Source organism: Cetorhinus maximus, chromosome 4 (assembly GCF_964194155.1).
Source record: "Cetorhinus maximus chromosome 4, sCetMax3.hap1.1, whole genome shotgun sequence".
NCBI lineage: Eukaryota > Metazoa > Chordata > Chondrichthyes > Lamniformes > Cetorhinidae > Cetorhinus > Cetorhinus maximus.
This window is the reverse complement of record NC_135882.1, coordinates 67,123,495-67,146,184: the sequence shown is the minus strand read 5'-3', so window position 1 is coordinate 67,146,184 and position 22,690 is coordinate 67,123,495. Positions and strand designations below refer to the sequence as shown.

The 22,690-nt window shown below is 48.3% G+C and overlaps 1 protein-coding gene across 1 annotated transcript in view; it reads right to left on the bottom strand.

Moving 5' to 3' along the window:
- Positions 1-821: 821 nt before the first annotated feature.
- Positions 822-22,690, bottom strand: part of LOC144680079 (serine incorporator 1-like) — a 252,674-nt gene continuing 230,805 nt past the window's right edge. The window contains exon 9 of the mRNA XM_078541228.1: positions 822-994. Within this exon, the coding sequence (XP_078397354.1) occupies positions 822-994 (173 nt within the window). The remainder of the gene's footprint in view (positions 995-22,690) is intronic.

The window sequence follows — 22,690 nt, the reverse complement described above, 5'->3', positions numbered from 1 at the left end:
AAGCTCTCCTCTTAAGCGAGTTAACAGTTTGGTTACCCTTTTCCGTGCTGCCTCCAGCAGCTGAATAGCCTGGCTGTAACACGGCAACCAGTAGTCAAGGTGTGGCCATTCCAATGTCTTGATCATCTCCTGGGTTACATTATAGATATTAGTTTGAGACTGTTACCTTTTAGAATGTACAAAGTCAAAAATCAAAGTTAAAGACTGATTGGGCGCAATTAATAATTTTACATCTAATATCAATAGATTTTCAATAGCTAAGGGTATTAAGGGATATGAAGCCAAGGTGGGTGGATGTTACTCCCCTTAGTCCTTTGCTCCTAATAAGGTCAGTTTGACACCTTAGCAATACTGGTTAACTGTTGCTTGGGGAGACGGTGGCATAGTGGTAATGTCACTGGACTAGTAATCACGGGTTCAAATCCCACCATGACAGCTGGTGGAATTTAAGTTCAATTAATTATATCTGAAATTCTACAATATCTGGAATGGTGACCATGAAATTATCAATTGTTGTTAAAAACCCATCTGGTTCACTGATGGCCTTTAGGAAAGGAAATCTGCCATCCTTACCTGGTCTGGTCTACCTGTCACTCCAGACCCACAGCAATGTGGCTCACCCTTAACTTCCCTCTGAAATGGCTAGCAAGCCACTCGGTTCAAGGGCAATTAGAGATGGGCAACAAATGCTGACTTTGCTAGTGATGCCAACATCCCAGAAAGAATAAAACAAAATGACACAAGAGTGCTGGTATAATAGCACGTTACAATGGAAGTATGTGCATAGCTGCAGCAAAAAACTGATCAACTAATATTTGTGATTACCTCAAATATAAGATGCAGATAAGGAATAATGCCAAGCCAGCAATGCACTGGCTATCCCACCGCAACCCTGCATCTGAAGCTTTGATTGTGTTTACAGTTTTGTTGTCAAAATCAGTGCTGGGAAATGTCCTTTCAAAAAAGCTCATCATATTGGGATTACACTCGTCATCTGAAAGCAAAATACAAATTAAGAAGGCTTACTCTTACTGTGTAGTAAAATACAACATTTAATCTTCATCAAAAATAAATTATTCATGTTTGTTAATGATTCCATAATTAACGCATTCTGTCCAGAAGCATTTTTTGGTACAGAGTTTATTATAATTCGATTTGTACAGCAATAAATCTCTCTTCCAGCTTCAATACCAAGGTCACAGCCAAAAAAGTCAGATTATGTTTATAAAAAGCTTAATTACAAATAATAACTTCTTAAATAATTTTTTTTTTGCTATAATTATATCCCTTGGAAAATGACTTGTTCATTATTATGCATTAGGACATTACCCCTGACTAATTAAGGGTATCCATTAAAAAAAGTAAACTCCTTTTTGACAGGTGAACAGAAATTCCAGTGTTCTGTGTAACTAGTTTCTAGAATTGTGACAAAAATGAAACAATTCTATCTTCTTTAGTCTGCTAAATATACCTTTAATTTTAGTCACAATATAAAGGGTGGAATCTTGTGAATGTGACGTGAAGATCCGACATCAGCTCTTTTTAGGAAGACCTGTCGCACCTTGTGCCAATCAGGCACTTAACATTCCCGTGATGGGCCTTCTCCTGGGATTAAGGTCCCCGGGGTGGAAGTCTTGCCTGCTTAGAGCTTCCAGCTAGTCAGATTCTAGTCAGCCAGTTCTATTGAACAGCAGCGCCACAGAGGAGGTGGTGGCTATTATTGGAATGACACCCACCAGAGGCCTCAGATTGTGAATGGATCCAGGCACACAGTTGATAGATGGTGACAGCAGGTGTAGAGCTGGCAGCAAAGGCAGGGGGTGGCTCTCAGCAGGCACCCCCTGTCCTGATGCTAGGTCCCTTGATCAGGCACAGATCGCCTTTGAACAAGGGATCCCCCCAAACCCCCACTCCCCCCCACGGGACCCCACAAGCAGCCCCGACAGGGTTTACTTGCTGTACTCCCTGCATGTCACTGGGATATCAGTGGCAGTGGGATGAGGCTTTTAAAGTGGCCATTAATTGGGCACTTAAGGACTTCAATTGACAGTGAGATGGAAGGCCTTCCATGAGCCTTCCCACCACAGACCAATTTATAAAGCAGAAGGTGGAATGGCGGCAGGCTCCCCAACCTCCTGCATGGTTAAATACCTCCCTGTCACCATACTCATCACAGAGGAGGGCACAAGATTCCATCCAAAGTGTTCCAAAACAACCTAATTATTCTGATCCTAAATCAGTAGACAGACTGCAAAATGTATTGGCTTGTTGCAAAATGTTACAAGGAGAAGACCCAAGCCACATATAGCAACTACTTACATACTGTATTAGGGTTACAGTTACATTTATGACAGTTTTGAATCTGAGTGTGAATTATTTAAATCCAACATGTCTTGGCAACTATTAAAAGGGTACTCGAGTGGTTGGTATAGTTCATTAAGCTGAATTAGCAGAGGCAAATTGCATTGATTCTAGTTGATTTCAGCCAATTGAAATCTTCACAGAAAGATGGGCCATAACTTTCACGTTGTGTGCGGGGGTGGGCCCGGCACACCGATGCGTAAAGTGACACGCGGTGACATCGGGCGTGTGTCCCAACATCACCATGCATCATTCAGATCTTTCGTTCGGCGGGCACGTGCAGGATGCAGCTGCGTGCCTGCCAAACTGTCAAAGGCTTGCTAAGGCCGTTAAAAAAACAAATTAACAGGGCTGCCTGTCCAACCTTAATGTTGGCGGGCAGGCGAAGAGCCCAGGCGGCCTTCGTGTTTTTCAGGAAACCTCATCCATGGGCGGGATGAGATTTCCTGAAGGTTTTATTAAATTAATACATTTTTTTTCACAATTCATAAACACGTCCCAGCTCATGTGACACTGTCACATGAGGGGACATGTCTAAATAATTTTAATCTTTCTTTATTTAAAACTTTCAAGACGATCTTAATCTCCCTGAGGCAGTTCCGTGCCTCAGGGAGATTTTTGCACTCTTTCGTGTGGAGCGCAGGCCCCAATTCTCCCTCCTCCCCCCGCCCGCACAGGTAGCGCTGAGCGCTACCGGCTGTGCGTCACGCTGGGCGGGCCAATTAAGGCCCGCCCACGTAAAATGGCGGCACGCAACCGATCGTGGGTGGTGATCGGCTCCATGCCCACCCGCGCCCACTCCCGACTGACCCACCCGACAGGCAGCGTTAGATATAGGAATGATTACAAGAAAAAATGGAACTACACATAGAAAATGTATCTTTAGTCTGTAGATTGTAAACTTTTGATTATTTTTGTTTTGAGGTGTTAGATAATAGAAATGATATTATAAATATACATTAGATTGCTAATGTATATGAAATTGTTTATAATTTAACAAATTTGCTTGATATTTCAAACCTAAAACGAGGTTTGATGTGCTGCTCTAATCCTTTCATAAATTGAGGGGAGGATCTTGTGGAGACAAGATAACACACAGTTGCTAAAACATTTAGCAGAAAAATTGTTCTGTTCCATATCCTGCGTGCTTTACCAAAACTCCTAAGTATCGATGCTAGTGAAAATACTCTTGAAGACATAGGGCCCCAAAGGGTTGCGTAGCGCCCATATTTTCAGAGCTACAGGTGTCATTTTGGGTCCAAAATCGTGCCCCTGACACCTGCACTTCTGGTGCTGGTTTCACCAGATGCCATTTTGGTAAGGCCGTTAGCATGGGTGCAGGGGCTGTGTGCCACAAGTATGCAGAGTAGGCAGATCATGATTTAATGTCAGCGATGCTATTTGAAACCTGAACGCTCCAACTAATGTCCTCCCTTAACACCCACAGCCAAACAATCATTCAACAAAATGAAGGAATCATTTACCAACGTTATTTACGGGATCATCAAATACTTTCAGGTTAGATGATGATTTATTTATACTGACTGTTGCTGAGGTTTGTGGAAATGTTTGGTGATTTTTACTACTATTTAGTTAGTGAAGTTTACAGGGAGTGGTGTGACATGTGCCGAAGGCCTTTCTCCTGACTTCAAGGGCAGAATTTCATGGATGCTAGGATTTCCCGCCAAAACTCTGAAAAAGTTTCTGTAGAACTCACCCCTGCTCTGACAAGCTGCTCTCTGAACAGCATTAAATGGCTTGTTACGGGCCTTCTGCCTTCATCTGGGAGGATGGCCGGCAGCTCTCGGATCCCAGCAGCGCCATTGGGAGTGGAGGCCACTGCTGGGACTGCATACAGTCCCCAAAGAAGAGCCAGGAGCTGGATAACAGGTAAGTTGTGGTGTTCTCAGCAGGGTCAGGATAGGAGGCCTCGGAATGGCTGGGGGGTGGGGTGAAGGAGGTGGATGCTGGATACACAGGTCAGGGGCAAAGGGACACCCAGTGGGGCAGACCATAGAGGTGGGGGGGCTCTGATCAGAAAAGGGGACTTGTGGAGTAGGAAACCGTCCTTTTCCTGCTCGAAACCCAAGCAAGCTAGCCTGCCTGGCTTGCCACCTGTTGCTGACATCTTCTCGCTGGCTGAAAAACTGTAGCGGGTAACAAATGGTCCTTAAGTGGTCATTAATTGGCCAATTAAGGGCCTCAATGGCATGAGGGTGGGTAGGCCACCTAAGGCCTCACCCGCCACTGTCAAATTGCAGTCAAGTTGGAGGTGGGTGTGTAGGCGGCGGGAAAGGCACCCACGGAATTTTATGAGCCCTCCTCAACTGCAAAGCCATCTGCAGGGGCCTGTAAAACTCTGCCCAAGGGTTCTGCTAGACCACTTGCTCGCATACAAGGGTGCAGTAATGTCTCTCCCTTTGGCCTGTAGAATGACAGAGAGAATGAACAAAGCAACACAGAGGAGGACAAGCTGCTCAAAGAGGGAGGAGGAGTAGGGATAGAAGAGATATATCCGTTCAGGGTCTTTAAGGATCATTTCTCCTACCTAGTCCTGAGTAATGAACAGTGCATCAGACTTCTCTGTTTCCCCAAGATGGTGCTTACTAAAATCTGCCACCTATTGAGGCACAACCTGCATCCTCAGAGCAGGGTGAGGATGACATTGCTGGTGGACATGACTCTGGCCATGAGCTTTTATGCATTAAACTCCTTTCAGGTTGCAGCAAGTAATGTTTAAAATCTCCCAGTTTGCCCTGCCCTGCTATGGAGGTCAATGAGGCTGTGTATGCAAACAGACAGAATACATTTCATTCCTTCTTGTCAGAGAGATGCAGGTGGAATAAGTACCATGTCGTCGCTGAGATTGCAGGCTGCTCCACAGAGCAAGGTGCCATTCGATACGCACACACAACTTGCGAGTGCAGCATGTAAATTTAGAGATCACAACCAGAAAGGATTCTACTTCTTCAATACCTAGATGGTTGTGACTATACTGAAACATATTACGCTTGGTCAGTCCTCGGTATCCTGGCAGCATTCATGATGCTTTCACTCTGCAGTAATCCATGGCAACAAACCAGAGACTGCTGGGTGTGAAGGGCTATCTGCTGACCCAAACACAGAAAATGCTGGAAAAACTCAGCAGGCCTGACAGCATCTGTGGAGAGAGAAACAGGGTTGACATTTCAAGTTCATATGAACCTTCTTCAGAGCTACAGAGAAGTAAAAATGTGATGAAATTTATACTGTTTGGGGAGGGGGGGTGGGGGCAGGTGGAGCTGGATAGAAGATCAGCGATAGGTGGGGGTAAAGGGGAGATTGACAAAGATGTCATGAACACAAGGACAAAAGGAGTGTTAATGGTAGTGGCAAGGGCTAAAAAAAGTGTTGATAGTATCAAAGGTAAGAAGCGGAATGTGATAATAGCAGAACAGGGGTAAGCACTCTTAAAGAACAACATGGACAAGTGACAGATGGCCCTCATGGGGGTGGGGTGGGGGTAGGGGACGGTGGTGGGAAAATAAAAGATCAAAAATGGGATAAAGGAGGGATGAAAAAAGCAGATAAAGCAATGAATAAATGAATAAAAATAAAATAAATAAAAATAAAAGTAAGTGGATAAAAAATAAAAATGAATTTTGAAAAAAGGGATAAAAAGGGGATATGGGAGAGAGTTCCTGGTCTGAAGTTGTTGAACTCAATGTTAAGTCTGGAAGGCTGTGAAATGCCTAGTCGAAAGATGAGGTGCTGTTCCTCCAGTTTGCCTTGGGCTTCACTGGAACATTGGAGCAGGCCAAGGACTGACACGTGGGCATGACAGCAAGATGGTGTGTTGGAATGGCAAGCAACAGGAAAGTCTGGGTCATGCTTGCAGACAGACTGAAGGTGTTCTGTAAAGCGATCACCCATTCTGGGTTTGGTCTCTCCAATGTAGAGGAGAACGCATTGGGAGCAGCGAATGCAGTAGACCAAATTGAAGGGGATGCAAGTGAAGCGCTGCTTCACCTGAAAGGAGTGTTTGGCCCCTTGGATGATGAGGAGGGGGGAAGTAAAGGGGCAGGTGTTACACCTTCTGCGATTGCATGGGAAGGGGACGAGGTGGTGGGGCTGATGGAGGAGTGGCCCCGGGTGTCCCGGAGGGAATGGTGCCTACAGAATGCTGACAGGGGGGTGACGGGAAGATGTGTTTGGTGGTGGCATAATGCTGGAGTTGATGGAAATAGTAGAGAATGATCCTTTGAATGCGGAGGTTGGTGGGGTGAAAAGTGAGGACAAGGGGGACCCTATCATGGTTCCTCACGGTTCCTGGAGGAAGAGGAAGGTGTGAGGGCAGAAGCACAGGAGATGGGTTGGACATGGTTGAGGGCCCTGTCAACCACAGTGGGTGGGAACCCTCAGTTAAGGAAGAAGGAAGACATGTCAGAAGTGCTGTTTTGAAAAGCGGCATCATCGGAACAGATGCAACAGAGGCAAAGGAACTGAGAGAATGGGATGGAGTCCTTACAGGAAGCGGGGTGTGAGGAGCTGTAGTCAAGGTAACTGTGGGAGTCTGCTGACCACCTGGCTCGTGACTCTGATGTGCGACCCGCATACATGTGGGCAACATGCATACAGCCAGAGCCATGCTGCCACACAGAATTTGATTGAGCAGCTTCAACAATGTTTCCACTGCTTGGACCAATCTAGAGGAGCCTGCAGTACTCACCAAAGCTTGTGAATTGATTTATTGTGGTCCGTTGCATGCTGGGCAACCTGACTGCCAGTTTCACGGTGTGCAGTTGAGGTGTTTCAGGAGGAGGATGAAGGGAGGAGGCAACTACCACATCCTGGCCCTTCTGGCAGGCATTCTGTGGTCAGCTCATCCGACTGCAGGACCAGTAAATACAACCTCAATTCCCCATTCACAAACAATCCCGCACCTTGACTTTCCTTGGTTACTGAGTTGGCCACAATACTGAAATAAAAATGCCACAAGGCAAACTTCTCAAAATGTATAAAGCAAACCATCCAACATTCCTTACAGAAGTCAACTGACCACCCTAGTTCATTCCCCATCCTCCATGTACTTTTATCTATCCTAGTGCTTCTACCCACTGATATGACCCAGTTGTTGCCGTATAGCTGATAGAAGGCTGTTGACTTTCAGTGTTGGAGATTGCAGATGACCTTGAGCATCTCTCTCCCTAAAAAGCTATGAAGACCCAGTTTCTGACTGCACTATCTCAGCATGGGTGGTGACAGTCTGGCCTGGTTGACTGACAGACAACAGCAAGGGCACTGGTGGAGTGCCAGTAATAGGAGGATGGATACTGTGATTGTGAGAGAAGACAGCAGGTTTATCCTCAACGGTGTCTCAGCAATCCCAAATGGATTGCTGGACTGCTGTGACACCATGAAAGCCCCTTTACGCACTCATATCCACAGCCAGGATGCCAGCAGTCTGAGTTTGTGTGGCAACAAGGCGAACCTGCATGACTTCAGTATGAACTTTCACTGCAGACATTGGGTAACTTGTGCTGTGTTGGAAGCTGAGGCATTGCCCATCAAATGTTGCATCATGTTGGGGCTGCTAGTGTGCTAACAGAGTTGGTCACCAGTTCCATGCTGGAAAGCATGGGCTCTAAGCTCTGTGCAGAGTCCTGTGCCAAGTTGGTACTGCCTCCTCCATGTTCCTTGACAATAACCACAGTTTTTCTGGCAGGTCTGCTAATGCACCAAACATTTCAGTATGATTAGCTATCATCCTTTTTCTGTAGGCAGCCCTATCAATGTCCCCATCTGAGTCCTGAGCAACAGATCTCATTTGTGACCTCACACTCTGGTGAGCTGGCATTTGTGCTACCCTTGTTCCTAACCCTAGCTTACAGGCCACTAGTGCCCAGTGTCTTGCCAAGTGCAGATCCTGCCTCTAACCTCTAAATTACATGCAGAGTCATAAGATCATAAAATAAAATAGAAGTAGGGTCTTATTGGACTTTGTGGCCAGGGAGTTAGGACTTACCTATATGAGTGATCAAAAATATAGAAATTGAAAAATTCACAATAGATGCAGAAATGTGACACAAGTGACAATGCTTCATTCAAATACGTAACTTTAGCCCAATATGCACATTTATTAAAATGCTGGTCAGTATGACAAATATGGTGCATTTTGTCTAAGAAAACCTGTTTCTTTCTATCAGGTACATACAACATTAAAATTCAAAGTCCTTCTCAGAACATTACCAAACTTGTTTACATCCACAGTTAGCCCTGCAAAATCTCTCAGAGGAAAGAGCCAAATCATCCAATTCAAATATACGTATCCTGTGGATTTTGTTGAAGACACATTTCATTGGTGGCTATATTTGAATTACATAATTCAATTTTCTTTGTCCTGGTCAAATTTTGAAAGACTAAGGTTGGAATCAGCCCAGATTTTCAGAAAGTGCGGTAGCGGGCGGAAGGAAGGACTTTTTACCCACTGGCCGCCATTGTGTCTTTTCACGCTGTATCATCCCATTCCCAGCATGTCCCGCCTCATTAATTATGTATTCACGGGGAACATGCTGGATTGCCGGCGGGCAGGCTTGGATTTGCCCACCACATCGTGACCTCAACGCTTCCTCGTTCCTGGCGCCATATTTAAAGGGCACCAGAGCACATCCCTACATTATGTTTTCAGAATAGGATTACTCCAGGCAACAGATGGCCCCGAAAACAAAGAGGACGGCAACCCCCAAATTTAGTGACGCATCTCTGGGGTGCCTGCTGGACACGGTGGAAGACTGCTGTGATGTAATCTACCTCACTCTTGCCACAGGAGGTCCACCAAAGTCACCAATCCAGCCTGAGAGGTAGCAGTCAGCACCATCGGAGCACAGAGGACAGCCATCCTGTCCAGGAAGAGGGTGAATGTTCTCCTCTGTTCCACCAGGGTAAGTCAACTACCTCATCACTCTCAACTCACAAACACATCACACATTCACAGGGATCTCACACCTCAAGGGACAACACTACTAACTCTCACACACACCCTCACAAGTCCATCAGGCTCATATTGTCTCGAACTTGCCTTCTCATCCCAACCATGGCTTCGCTCACTACACAAACATTCCACTCAGTGCCATGTGTCCTGCTCACACTCTCTCCATTTGTTTTCATGCAGGAGAAGCTGGCTCACAACAAAAGGGAAAGGTCCCAGACCAGGAGTGGAGTGGCCCACATTAGGCCCCTCACTCACTTTGAGGACCATGTCATTGCGCTGACAGGTGAGGACATGGATCGTGCCTGTGGCGACGGTGAGGTTGGCGGCAAACACATACATGAGGATCTTGCACCACATCATCCCTCTCTCAACACAACTGTGAGTGCTCTCTCTCCTGCTTTTGACTCTGCTGCCATGCACTAATTATCTCTACTTTGGTTCACAGGGAGCTCTGCCAAGTGACTAACACCGTCAGCCAGCCAGTCCCTCAGCTACATCTAGGTCCTCACCAGCAACCAAGAGGACACCTCCTCCTTTGAAGTGCTGGAATTAAGCAGCCTTGAAGACTCATTATGGTGCTTACCCACACCCTCCACCAGCACAGAGGCACACACCTTGGTGGAACCTAGATCTAGAGCAGGCTTGGGTTCACAATTTAGTGGTCACAGTACGGACTTGTGTCTGCAGCAGGAAGAAGCAGGTTCAGCCGAACTCTCTGGCACTCTGAGGGCTGCTGGGGAAGAGGCATCTTCATGTCTGAGTCAGATGACGAGCCTCTAGATTCGGCCTTCCAACTCATCCCAGAGAGTCAGGAGAAGCTGGGGGAACATCATGCAGAGCTGTTGGAAGCCCTCAACAGAATGGTACGCGAGTTGGAGGCGTGCGCCCGCCTGCTCTTTGATGAAGTGGTGCCCAGACGTACACTCATGGAGGTCTCTATGGAAAAGATGGCAGACGCCATAGAGACCCTGGTCCAGCAGAATGCAGAGATGCATGCAAACATGCACTTCATTGCGGCAGCCATGGGTGAGTTCCTGCAGTGGCAACACGAGAGGGAAACAGGGCACCACAGCGTTCCCCCAGGTGCTCCTTCCCCTCAAGGAGTTAGGCCAGGGCCCTCGGACACCCGAAGGGAGGAGGAGCGGCAGCTGAGCACCCCCGGTCATTTACTCAGGGATCTCAGAGGCTGTCCTCTCCCTCTGAGTCCCCTTTGCCTGTGACCCTCTCAACCTTGTTCTCTGTCAAGGGAGCAGCTGGCCCACAGGAGGACAGCCAAAGCAAGCCAGGGCCCTCAAGGCCTCGGCTCTCCAGAGGACCCATACCAAAGTCATCAGAGGCAACAGGGCCAACCATTGCACAGGCTGTCTCCCCCCGCTGCAGATGTCAAGGCAGAACCTAGAAGAAATGGTAGGTCTAGAAAAGTTAAGAAATTCTGATGACAAGTGGTTGCACAGGTGAACATATTTTGTCACTTTATAATCTGAAAATATATTCACTTTCACTGAATAATGTTAAATAGTTTCTTCCAGCTTCATTTACAGGCTCTGCAAGTCCTCCCCCCTGCATCCCCCACCACCCTCCCCACAATTAGCAGTTTGGCGGCTTGCAGCCGGACCAGGAGTAATTCTGGAGGGAGAAGTGTGTGTGTGTGGCAGGGTCCTTCGGAGCCTCATGCAAGCACTCTCCCATGCACGCGGAGCCTTCCTGTATCACACTCAACTCAATGTCTGAGCATTTTCAATGCTGCCTGCTGGGGTTCTCTTTCAGTTGTCCATCTGAGCTGACCTGCATCTCCGCCCACCCACTGATCACACTGCCATGCAGCACCTGTACCCACCCAACAAGAGGTTCCGCTCAATTTCAATTTGAGTAAAATGGTAGTTGTCCCATTTTTGCTTAGCTCCCTCATCCTTTCCCCTCCCCCAGTCACCCATGTCCTTTTCTGCATCACTGTTGACCACCCCCTGGCATCACCTTCCACTTCCCCACCCTCACCTATCAGCCAGAACTCTATTCATTCCAGGATGTCCAGTTGAACGTGCAGGTTCCCTACCTTCCTGGGAATCGCACCCCCATCCCCACTGACCTACATGACTTCCTCCTTCCCATCCCCAGGGTCTGTGTCTGCCTCCGAGTCCCCACCAACCACCCACACCTTCCCTTCTACTACTACCGTTGCCCTCTCACCCTCCCACCCTTCGGGCTCACTCTGCCCCCCTCTCATACTCAACATTCCCTCCTACCACGCCCACCCTTAGTTGGTTCCCCATGTGGCAATCATCAACTCCACAGTCCCCTCCTTTACACGTTCACCTGGAAATCCCCCCCTTACTCCCTCCTCCACCCTTACTTCTTCCCCCCTCCAAACTCCTTCCTCCCCCCCAGAGTCCTTCCTCCCCCTGGACCTCTTCTCCCTCCGAATGCCCTCCTTCTCCCCCTTGAACTCCTTCGCCCCCCATCGAGCTCACTCCCTCTGAAGTCCTTCCTCCTCCAAACTTCTTCCTCCTTCCAAACTCCTTACTCCAGAACTCCTTCCCTTACACCTTTCTCTCCCTTACACCTACCTCCCCATTTGCTGCATTCTCCGGTACACCCTCCTCCCCCACCTCCCAACCTCACCCCCCCGACACCTTCACCCATTTCACCCCCCAACCTCATCCACTTTTGTACACCTTCCTCTCCCAGTCAAACTCAGACATTTCTCTCCTACCCCACCCCTGCCACCCTTTACACCTTCCGCTCCCACCCACAGCTAGACCTTCCTCTCCGCCCATCTTGCCAATTATCTGTAGCAGTCCATAGCCAAGACCATGATGTTCTGAAGCAGACCCCAGGCATTAACAGAGACCTCCCACCTTCTGAGAGTCATTTTGTGGTGGAGCCATATTCATGAGGGTCCACCCAGCATGTGGTGCACATGTTCCTCCAGAGTCCGGTAGCTGTAAGGCTCCAGCAACTTCTGCTCCTCAGATGTCCGCGATCTCAGCATGGCCCTAACGGTAAGTCCTGACTTCTGTACATCACACTTGTCCAGGCATGTTTGGGCTGGCATGTCTTCCTGCCAGCATAACGGGAAATCTGCCGTGGGGGGGATGATTCCGGCCGGGCCTTATTTTGCAACCCATTAGCAGGATGCAAAGTGAATTCACGCCAGCCTCCAGCGGGATTGGTGTTCCACCATGATGGACACCATCAGATGATCCTGCTGTGCTTTCATGCCAGTGTGAAACCGATTTATGGCCTTTTCACCATACTGTCCCCCACCCCACCCTCCAGCCCCGCCATGACGCCAACGGGACCGGAAAATTCCGGCCTATGCCTCAGCCTATTATGTCGCATTCCAGTAGTCTGTCTAATGTCAGATGGCATAATCAAATCCCACAATTCTGTTGCTTTATCCTAATATTTTCATGCATGGTTCATGGTGCTTTTCACAAACGTTCAACATTAAATTAACAATATAGCAAGGGTATAGGACAGTGTTTCTGAATAAAAGTGATCTATACCAGAAGCATGATGATACAGTTTGGTAGTATTTTGTGATCAAAAATTTGTGTTTGTATTATACAATGGGTTGGCAACACGAGTTCTTTGGGATGCCTCACATGGAAAGTTGCCAATTTTAACCATCCCAAAATGAAACAGAGAGGAAACCAAAATTTCAGGGGCACCATTTTGGAACACCGCAAAAAACTATTCTGAAGAGCAGCATTATCAATTGCTTTTGCAATTGGTTGGCTGCCCATACTCAAGCAAAGAATGGTACTTATTGCAGGGTGAATGAAACAACATGTATTTATATAGTAGTTTTAATATAATTAAATATCTCACAACAGCATTATAGAATGAAATATGTCACCTACCTACATAAGGAGATATTAAGGGAGATGACCAAAACCTTGGTCAAAGACCAAGATTGTAGGGAATGCCCTAAAGGTAGAAAGTTAGGTAAAGAAGCAGGGAGGAGTAGAAAGAGAATTTCGGAGCTTAGGGCCCAGGCCGTTAAAGCACAGCCAACAATGGTGGAGCAATCAAAATCAGTGATATCTCAGGGAGTTCTGGGGTCAAAGCAAGTTACATAGATAGGGAGGTGCAAGGCCATGCAGGGATTTGAGAACAAGGATGAGAGTTTTGAAATTGAGAGCTTGCTTAACTGGGAGCCAATGTAGGTCACAAGGACAGGACTGATGGGTAAACAGAACTTAGTGCAAGTAGAGACATGAGTAACAGAGATTTGGATGACATCAAGTTTAAGGATAGAACATGATGCTGGCCAAGGAGTCATTAAAATAGTCAAGCCTAGAGGAAACAAAGGCAGGGCTGAGGATTTCAATAGCAGATGAGCTGAGGCAGGGGAGGAGTTTGGCAAAGTTATGGAGATGAAAGTAGGCGATCTTTGTGAAGGCGTGGATATGCAGCCGATAACTCAACTAAAGGTCAGATATGTGAAAGTTGTGAACAGCCTGGTTCAGCCTCAGACAAATGTCAAGAAAACTGAAAGAATCAGTGGCTAGGGAACCGAGTTTATGGTGGAAAATAAAGATTATGGGCCCTGTCTTTGCAGTATTTAGTTGGAGGAAATTTCTGCTCATCCAGGAATGGATGTTGGACACAGACAAAATAGAGACAGCGGAGGAGTCGAGAGGGGTGGTGGTGAGGTAGAGCTGGGTGTTGTCAGCGTAAATGTGGAAACTGATGTGCTTTTGGATGATGTCATTGAGGAGCAGCATGCAGATGAGAAATAGAAGGAAGCCAAGGATAGATGATTGGGGGGATATCAGAGGTAACCATTCAGGAGCGAGGAGAGAAGCCATTGCAGGTGATTCTCTGGCCACAATTAGATAGATAAGAATGGAACCAAGTGAGAGCAGTTCCACCCAGCTGGATGACAGTGGAGAGGTGTTGGATGAGGATGATATGGTCAACCGTGTCAGAAGGCTATAGACAGGTCAACAAGGATGAGGAAGGCTCTTTGTCAAGGTCACATAGGATGTCATTTTTGACTTTGAGAAGAGCAGTTTTAGTATAGAGCAGAAATCTGCTTGGAGGAATTCAAACATGTAATTCTGGGAAAGATCGGCACAGGTTTGGGAGGTGACAACACGTTCACAGACTTTGGAGAGGGAAGGGAGGTTGGAGATGGTGCTGCAGTTTGCAAGGATGGGTGTTTTTTGAGGGGAGGGGTGATGATCAGTTGACTCCCGTGACTCCGTTCAGTAGCTACTCTCCATGTATCTAAACAAAAAATATAAGTTAGGATCTAACCGGGTTCCACCCTGGGATTTGGCTTGTCCATTAGTAACATCAGCTGGGGTCATAACATGGGAGAAGGAGATGGGTCTCTGGTCAAGATGAGCTCAGAGAGGGCATGAGGGGAGAAAGGAGAGAAACTGGATAAAAATGCAAGTTCAGAACCAGGGCAATGGGGAAAATTACAGGAAGTCTGGCCCAATGGGCAAGGGGAAGGGACGGAAACGGGAGAGGCAGTTGATTGGGTGGTCCCAATCTTAGTGACAAGTAGCTTATAACTGTAAAAAGGCCCAGCCTTTAAACCTATAGTGGTAATGTTAGGCTTTAGGTACCCATCTAGAGTCCCTTTTCTGAATCTTCTAAAGAGATTGTAAAAGAGAACACAGTATTCTGTGGGGATTCCTGGATCCTTCTTCCCCTTCAATTTCCTTTCACCTCATCCCTTCTTCCAATCCCACCACTTGCCATGTTTTCACCAGCTCCTCTCCTTTCTGATCCTGAATGATCTGTCCTCAGCAAAGACCACAGCTTCATCCCCTCACACCCCCATTACAATGAATATCGACCAATTGGCATAATGCTGAGTTCTTCTTCACTTCCCTGTCCACTTTTTTGGCTAGGAGTCTTCTCCTAACAGAGCTCACCGATTCTGCTGTCTTCAGAGTTCTTCTCTCACAGAGATGACTCCATCTGATCTTCTACCCCCTCTAGATCTTTTAATTGAGAACTGCCAGCATGACATCAGCTGTCTCAATTTCTTTGGTCCCCTCATTCATTATAACTTACTTTCCTCTGAACTTGCAGCGCTCTCTTCACTCAGGTCCAACCCTAGCATTGTCATCGTTGAGTGGCACTGCTGTTTGGTGATCTGACCTCTAGCTAGTGGAGGCTGAATGCCAAGTATCCAACACCACCTCCTAATTACCCTGCGACCCATGACCCAGCCACTAAACAACAAGCCACCGTTTCCAATACTGTCACCTCTGCAGATCTGCACTAATTCTCTCCTTTTCACAATCTCTCTGCATGTGCATGCACAACCAGAACAGCTTCAAGGCTCTCCACTTCTTTCGTAAATGGAGGCCCCCACCACCCTCCTCCACCTGGTCAAACATGTTCTCAAATTCAACAACTTCTTCAACTCCGTTCACTTTTTCCAAAACAAAAGGTGTTGCAATATTTTTTTCATTCATTCACAGGATGTGGACTTCACTGGCTGGGCCAGCATTTATTGCCCATTCCTAATTGACCTTCTGAAGGTGGTGGTGAGCTGCATTCTTGAACCACTGCAGTCCATGTGGTGTAGGTACACCCACAGTGCTGTTAGGAAGGGAGTTCCAGGTTTTGACCCAGAGACAGTGAAGGAACGGCGATATATTTCCAAGTCAGGATGGTGAGGGACTTGGAGGGGAACTTCAAGGTGGTGGTGTTCCAATCTATCTGCTGCCCTTGTCCTTCTAGATGGTAGAGGTCATGGGTTTGGAGGGTGCTGTCTAAGGAACCTTGGTGAGTTCCTGCAGTGCATCTTGTAGATGGTACACACTGTTGCTACTGTGCGTCGGTGGTGGAAGGAGTGAATGTTTGTGGATGTAATGCCAATCAAGCGGGCTACTTTGTCCTGGACAGTGTCAATCTTCTTGAGTGTTGTGGGAGCTGCATTCATCCAGGCAAGTGGGGAGTATTTCATCACACTCCTGACTTGTGCCTAGTAGATGGTGGACAGACTTGGAGAGTCAGGAGGTGGGTTACTCATTGCACGATTCCTAGCCTCTGACCTGCTCTTGTAGCCACAATATTTATATGGCTAGTCCAGTTCAGTTTCTGGTCCATGGTAACCCTCAGGATGTTGATAGTGGGAGATTCAGTGATGGTAATGCCATTGAATATCAAGGGGCGATGGCTGAATACTCTCTTGTTGGAGGTGATCATTGCCTGACACTTGTGTGGCGCGAATGTTACTTGCCACTTGTCAGCCCAAGCCTGGATATTGTCCAGGTCTTGCTGCATTTGGACATGGATTGCATCAGTATCTGAGCAGTCGCAAATGGTGCTGAATATTATGCAATCATCAGTGAACATCCCCACTTCTGACCTTATGATGAAAGGAAGGTCATTGATGAAGCTGCTGAAGATGGTTGGGCTGAGAATACTATCCTGAGGAACTCCTGAAGTGATGTCCTGGGGCTGAGATGACTGACCTCCAACAACCTCAACCACCTTCCTTTGTACTAGCTATGACTCCAACCAGTGGAGAGTTTTCTCCCTGATTCGCATTGACTCCAATTTTGCTAGGGCTCCTTGATGCCACACTCGATCAAATGCGGTCTTGATGGCAAGGGCAGTCACTCTCACCTCACGAGTTCAACTCTTTTGTCTATGTTTCAACCAAGGCTGTAATGGGTCAGGAGCTGAGTGACCCTGGCGGAACCCAAACTGGGCATCAGTGAGCAGGTTATTGCTAAGCAAATTCCGCTTGATAGCACTGTTGATGTCCCCTTCCATTATTTTACTGATGATGCAGAGTAGACTGATGAGGCGGTAATTGGCCGGGTTGGATTTGTCCTGTTTTTTGTGTACAGGACATACCTGGGCAATTTTCCACTATTTTAGCTGAGTAGATGCTAGTGTTGTAGATGTACTGGAACAGCTAGGCTAGGGGCACGGTAAGTTCTGGAGCACAAGTCTTCAGTACTATTGTCGGAATGTTGTCAGGCCCCATTGCCTTTGCAGTATCCAGTGCCTTCAGCCATTACTTGATATCACATGGAGTGAATCGAATTGGCGGAAGACTGGCATCTGTGATGCTGGGGACCTCCAGAGGAGGCTGAGTTGGATCATCCACTCATCCAATATGAACCTGTATGGGCATTAGCTATGCCTGCCTTTTCCTGAGATGTGTGGAACATCCTTTGTTCCAGTCCGACTCAGGCCTTCTCTCTGATGACTGTATCAATGCCCTTTCCTGCTCTAGCAGGAAACTGGAAAATTGCATCAACTTTTCCAATTTCTTTCTCTAACCTTCACATGATCCATCTCCAACACTTTGCTTTCCTTCTTCACCTTCTGGGCAGAATTTTCCCTAAATGAGGCTAAGTGCAGTGGTGGACAGTTTCGGCAGCACCAACCCCGCTGTCCAGAATGGTGGGAGCTCATGCTCGATTTTGTGCTTGGAGCCTCATTAATGATGCAAAGGCGCATATCCGTCCAAATCACCTAGAGGGTCGGGAGTTGATTCGTGCGGCCGCCATCAGCTGGTGTTCGAAGGTCCGGGCGCCATGTTGAAAGGCCAGTCCAACACACGATCTCACTCTCTCCAGCCCACCAGAGATGTCTGGCAGCCAGAAGAGGAAGGCCGAGAGCCTGAAGAAGAAGGCAGCATCCCACTGCATGCACCAGGCCCTCCGAGCCTTGTTCAGAGGGGTGCAGGAGCAAAGGCACATGCTCTATCCCAGGGATGGCTGCAGGAAGCGCAGCAGCCTCACCTCTCCGGCCTGGGAGGCAGTTGCAGAGCAGGTCAGCACGGCTGGCAACTGTACCCGAAATGCCATCCAGCACAGGAAGAGGATGAATGATCTCATCTGCTCTGCCAGGGTAAGTCATCCTTCAACTCCCTCCAATATCAAACTCTCATCATGGCATCATGCACTCAAACAGCTACTCTCTTCAGGGGTCTCACACAACCATTAACGGGGAACACATATCAACACATTCTCTCACCGAGACTTTCACATTGCCAACATCCCATCTATCATAGAATAAAAGCAAAATACGGCGGATGCTGAAAATAAAAACAGAAAATGCTGGAAAAACTCAGCAGGTCTGGCAGCATCCGTGGAGCAAGAAACAGAGTTAACATTTCAAGTCCCTATGACTCTTCTTCAGAGTCATCTATCATGTTGATCCCATCTATCATGTTGCTGACACTCCATCCTCTGGTCCTTCTGGGGAGGGCTCATCACACACAGGGAACATGCATCTCACCCAACCTCTGCTCCATCCCTTCTCATCACATGTCTTTCTTTCTTCTTCATATAGGCCAAGCTGGCGCACAACAGATTTGAGAGAGTGCAGACCGGGAGGGATAGCTGACATCATTGCCATCAGTGAGTTTGAGGAGGCTGCAGCTGAGCTGGCTGGGAAGGTCAGGGATCGCTCCTGTGGGGAAGGGGAGATTGGCCTCTCCCAGCAACCTAGTACAAATCACAGCTCCATCACTTCATCAAACCCTGACATTCACAGTGAGTCACATGCAGTCTTATCTAGCTCAAACTCATTAACTGAAACTCTATTTTCTATTTTCTCGGCACCAGCAGATCGAGGCCCCTAAGTCCGTCCAGCACCAATGTGAGCCCACAGACTTTATCCGAAGAGGAAACTCCGGAAGAACCATCATGGCACTCACACGCACCTTCTGCCAGCTCGGAGACACACACGCTGGCGGGGGGGCACCGGTGTAGATTGGGCTCGGCCTCACTTTCTGGGGAACCCCTCACCGACACGTTCCTGTAGCAGTCGGAGGCAGGGACAATGCAGGTCTCCGGCACTCGGAGTGCTGCTGGAGACCAGCCACCCGCTCAGTCAGATGATGAGCCCCTGGAAGCGGCCGCCAAATCAATGCTGGAGATGCAATGACAGACAGCGGAACGACAGGCCCTGACTTGACAGCCACTTAGTAGACTAGAGCGAACGATGGAGGAGTCAGTCCACTTTCTGTCTGATGTCGTGGCTCCGACATGTGAGCACTTAAGAGGTCACTGTGAGAAGGCTGGCGACCACCATGGAGACCTTGGTCCAGCAGGTCTTGTCGGATATGCGCTCAGTGCTACACTCCATGGCCACGCCCTGGTGGGCGCCATTAAGATGAAGGCGACATGGGGACGAGGCACATTGACCTCCCCCCTGGTGCACCATCTCCTGCAGGAGTTAGGGCACGGCCCTCAGGCACCCAGACCAAGGACCGAGTGTCAGCCGGACACCCCGGGGCCTCCTCTCAGGACACTCCAAGGGTGTGCAGCAACTCAAAGCCCCTTCTGCCTGTGACCCCATCCACTCCAGTTTCTCAGGCCACTGAGGGCATTTCTGCCCCTGAGCCACTGACCCTTATCAGGCTGGGGCCACCCAGACCTCAGGTTACCAGAGCACATCCACCAAGGTCAACACAGACATCCGGCTGCCTCCACCCCTGCTGATGTTGGGGCTGCAACCAGGCATAGCAGCAGAGTTAGGGTCACGGGTGTGCTAGACATGTAAATAAATTGCACTTTTGTGAATACATTTGATGGTTATGTGAACATTTTGGGCAACTGAAGGTGTTGTAATTTTGTACTTTGGAATCCTATTATCTCGAGGTTTAGCCTTCCTCCCACTCAGTGATAGTGTCCCACTGTGAGATTCACATTTCTGTGATGTCAACCTCAGTTGAATTAGTATCTGCACCCCTTGTGTGATGTCAGGGAGATGTGTTTCAATCTTTATTGGGAGTGTGTGATATAAGCATTTCTAACCCTTCTTCCTCAAGGAACATCATTGTCAGAGGGCAGCTCATTAGCATTGATATTCTAGCAGCATTTGTGTTTCCTCAGTGATAGTGGCAGAAGACATGCACAGGAAGAGGTCCCTAGGCATGTCCACATCTCAGCCACAGCAGTGTTTGCATCATTAGAAGGCGGCGAAGGGTTCAAGTCTTCTCTCACATCGATCTTGTTCCTAAGTGGGCTCTCAGTTCCCAGAGTGAGCTCACTCACAGGGCCCTATGGACCAAAACAAAAATCATGGCCTGGCGATTCATGAGGCAAGTGTGAATGCGGGACTCATTCTCGCTGAAAGTGGGTGGACATCTGCTGAGTTGAAAGTAAATGGCATTGAAGGCTAGGAGAGATGTGGCCATATTCCCTCACTTAACTTTACTCTTCCTGGAACCTGTCAGCAATTAACATATCACGGGCACGTCTCCCACATCTTCCTTCCTCCATGGCGTAATCGCGTTCATACTGGCCCTCAGCAACTTCCTGAGGTCCCTGGGCCTTCGGATCTTCATCCTCCGATGAGCTCTCATCCTCCTCCAGTTCATCCTCTGGCAGGGATTCGCCTTTTTGCATAGCCAGATTGTGAAGGGCACAACACACTGCGATGATGTAGGAAACCCTGTCAGGAGCGTATTGTAGTGAGCCACCTGAGCGGTCCAAGCATCTAAAGTGCATCTTCAGAAGCCCTATGGTCTGTAAGGGAGTGTGTGGAGCTGTGAGCAGCATTGTAGCGCTCTGCAGAAGGACTCCGAGGGTGAAGCACTGGTGTCATCAGCCAGCGTTTCAGTGGGTATCCGTTATCCCCAAACAGCCATCCTTGCAGACATATCTCAAAAATCTCAGGCACCTGAATTTGTGAATGAATCTCTGACTGGGTAATGAAGTGTAATTGAAGTTGATACTACACTTCCTCACATCCATTCCATTCTCCCAGTTTCTCTGTTTCTGTCATATCAGTTCTGTTTATGCAACCTTCCATACCTGCACTTCCGATATGTCATCCTTATCTCTCAACCGAGGATTTATCTCCACCACGGCTGACAAAACACTCGACAGTGTCTGTTCCAATCTCACTCTTTCTTCCCCAGCTCCCAGAAATGAGTGCTCCTTCACCTTCCATCCCACCAACCTCCACATTCAATGTATCAGCCTCCGTCATTTGCACCACCACCAGTGTGATACCACCAGCGAACACATCTTCCTCTCCCCTCCCCTTTCAGCCTTCTGAAGGGACCATTCCATTCTGGACATGATGGTCTACTCCTCAATCACCTCCAATAACACAGCTCCTTCCTTCTCACTACCCAAGACCCCAAACATTCCTTGCAGGTTGTGCAGCGATTTACTTGTATGCCTTTCAATTCTTTCTGTATTCACGGCTCATGGTGCAGTCTCCCTTATATTCAGGAGAATAAATGTTTTGTGTGACACCTCTGTTCAGTTTGCAAGCATAACCCCAAGCTTCCTGCACTCCATTCCCACTTTGGCTACTCTGTCCTTGATCTCCTACACTGTTTCAATGAAGCCGAATGTAAACTCATGGAACAACACCTCATTACTTTTGACTAGCATTTTATCATCTTGAATTCAACAATTTCAGATCATAGCGGGTATTTTATGGAGGCGTCATCAGGGCTCTTGACTGCTGGGTGGAGAGCCGGCGTGAGACGCATGTGCATCTTCTGGGAAGACACGCCAGTATTAAGTGTCTCTCAGGCACTTAAGTCATCACTGGTGAGCCTTCCCCGGGATCAAGGATCCCAGGGGCAGAAATCCCACCCACCAAGAACTGCCAGCCAATCACAGGTTCGCCAGCGTCATTGGTGAGGTGGTGGCTGTTGCCAAAATGACAGCCACTGGAGGTCCAGGAGCAAGGAGCGACCCAGGCCAGAGGTAAGTCATGGTGGGAGGGGTTTCACAGGATTGGGGTCACGGGGTCAGGGGGGCTCGGTGGCAAGGGGAAGGGAGCGGCTCTCAGATAGCACCCCCCATCCCACCTTCCCCTAACTTCTCGAGGCTGGGTCCCTCGGTCAGGCACTGAGTGCCTTTGAATAAAGGACACCCACCCTCCTGCCCCTCCCCTCCCCCCACCCCCAGGAGACCACAAGCAGCCCGCACAGGTTTGCTTGTCGTGCCCCCCACCGCTGAGTGGCAACAGGCATACCCACCCTTGGGCCAATACTAGTGGCAGTGGGATAAAGCCCTTAAGTGGCCATTAATTGCCCGTTGGGCGGGAAGTCCAACCACAGACCTTCCCACCCTGGACTTAATTTTGGCAAAGGCAAGAAGGTGGCCAGGTGCTTATGCACCACCCTCCTGCCTGGTTAAATGCTCTCTCAGCCTCAAAACATGCCGCGAGAGAGGGCATCAAAGTCCCTCCATAATCTCTGCTATTTTTTGGATGCAGCCATTAGTGATGGTTCTGAGGATCCTATTTACACTTCCTCAGGCACCTTTGTCATTCAATCTCTCCTCCCTTCCATCCTATCATGGACTTTCCTGCATGTTCTTCTCTCTCCTCACACACACACCACCCACACCCTCCCCAACCCCCCACCCCCTCTGACGCCGCACTTCCCCACCT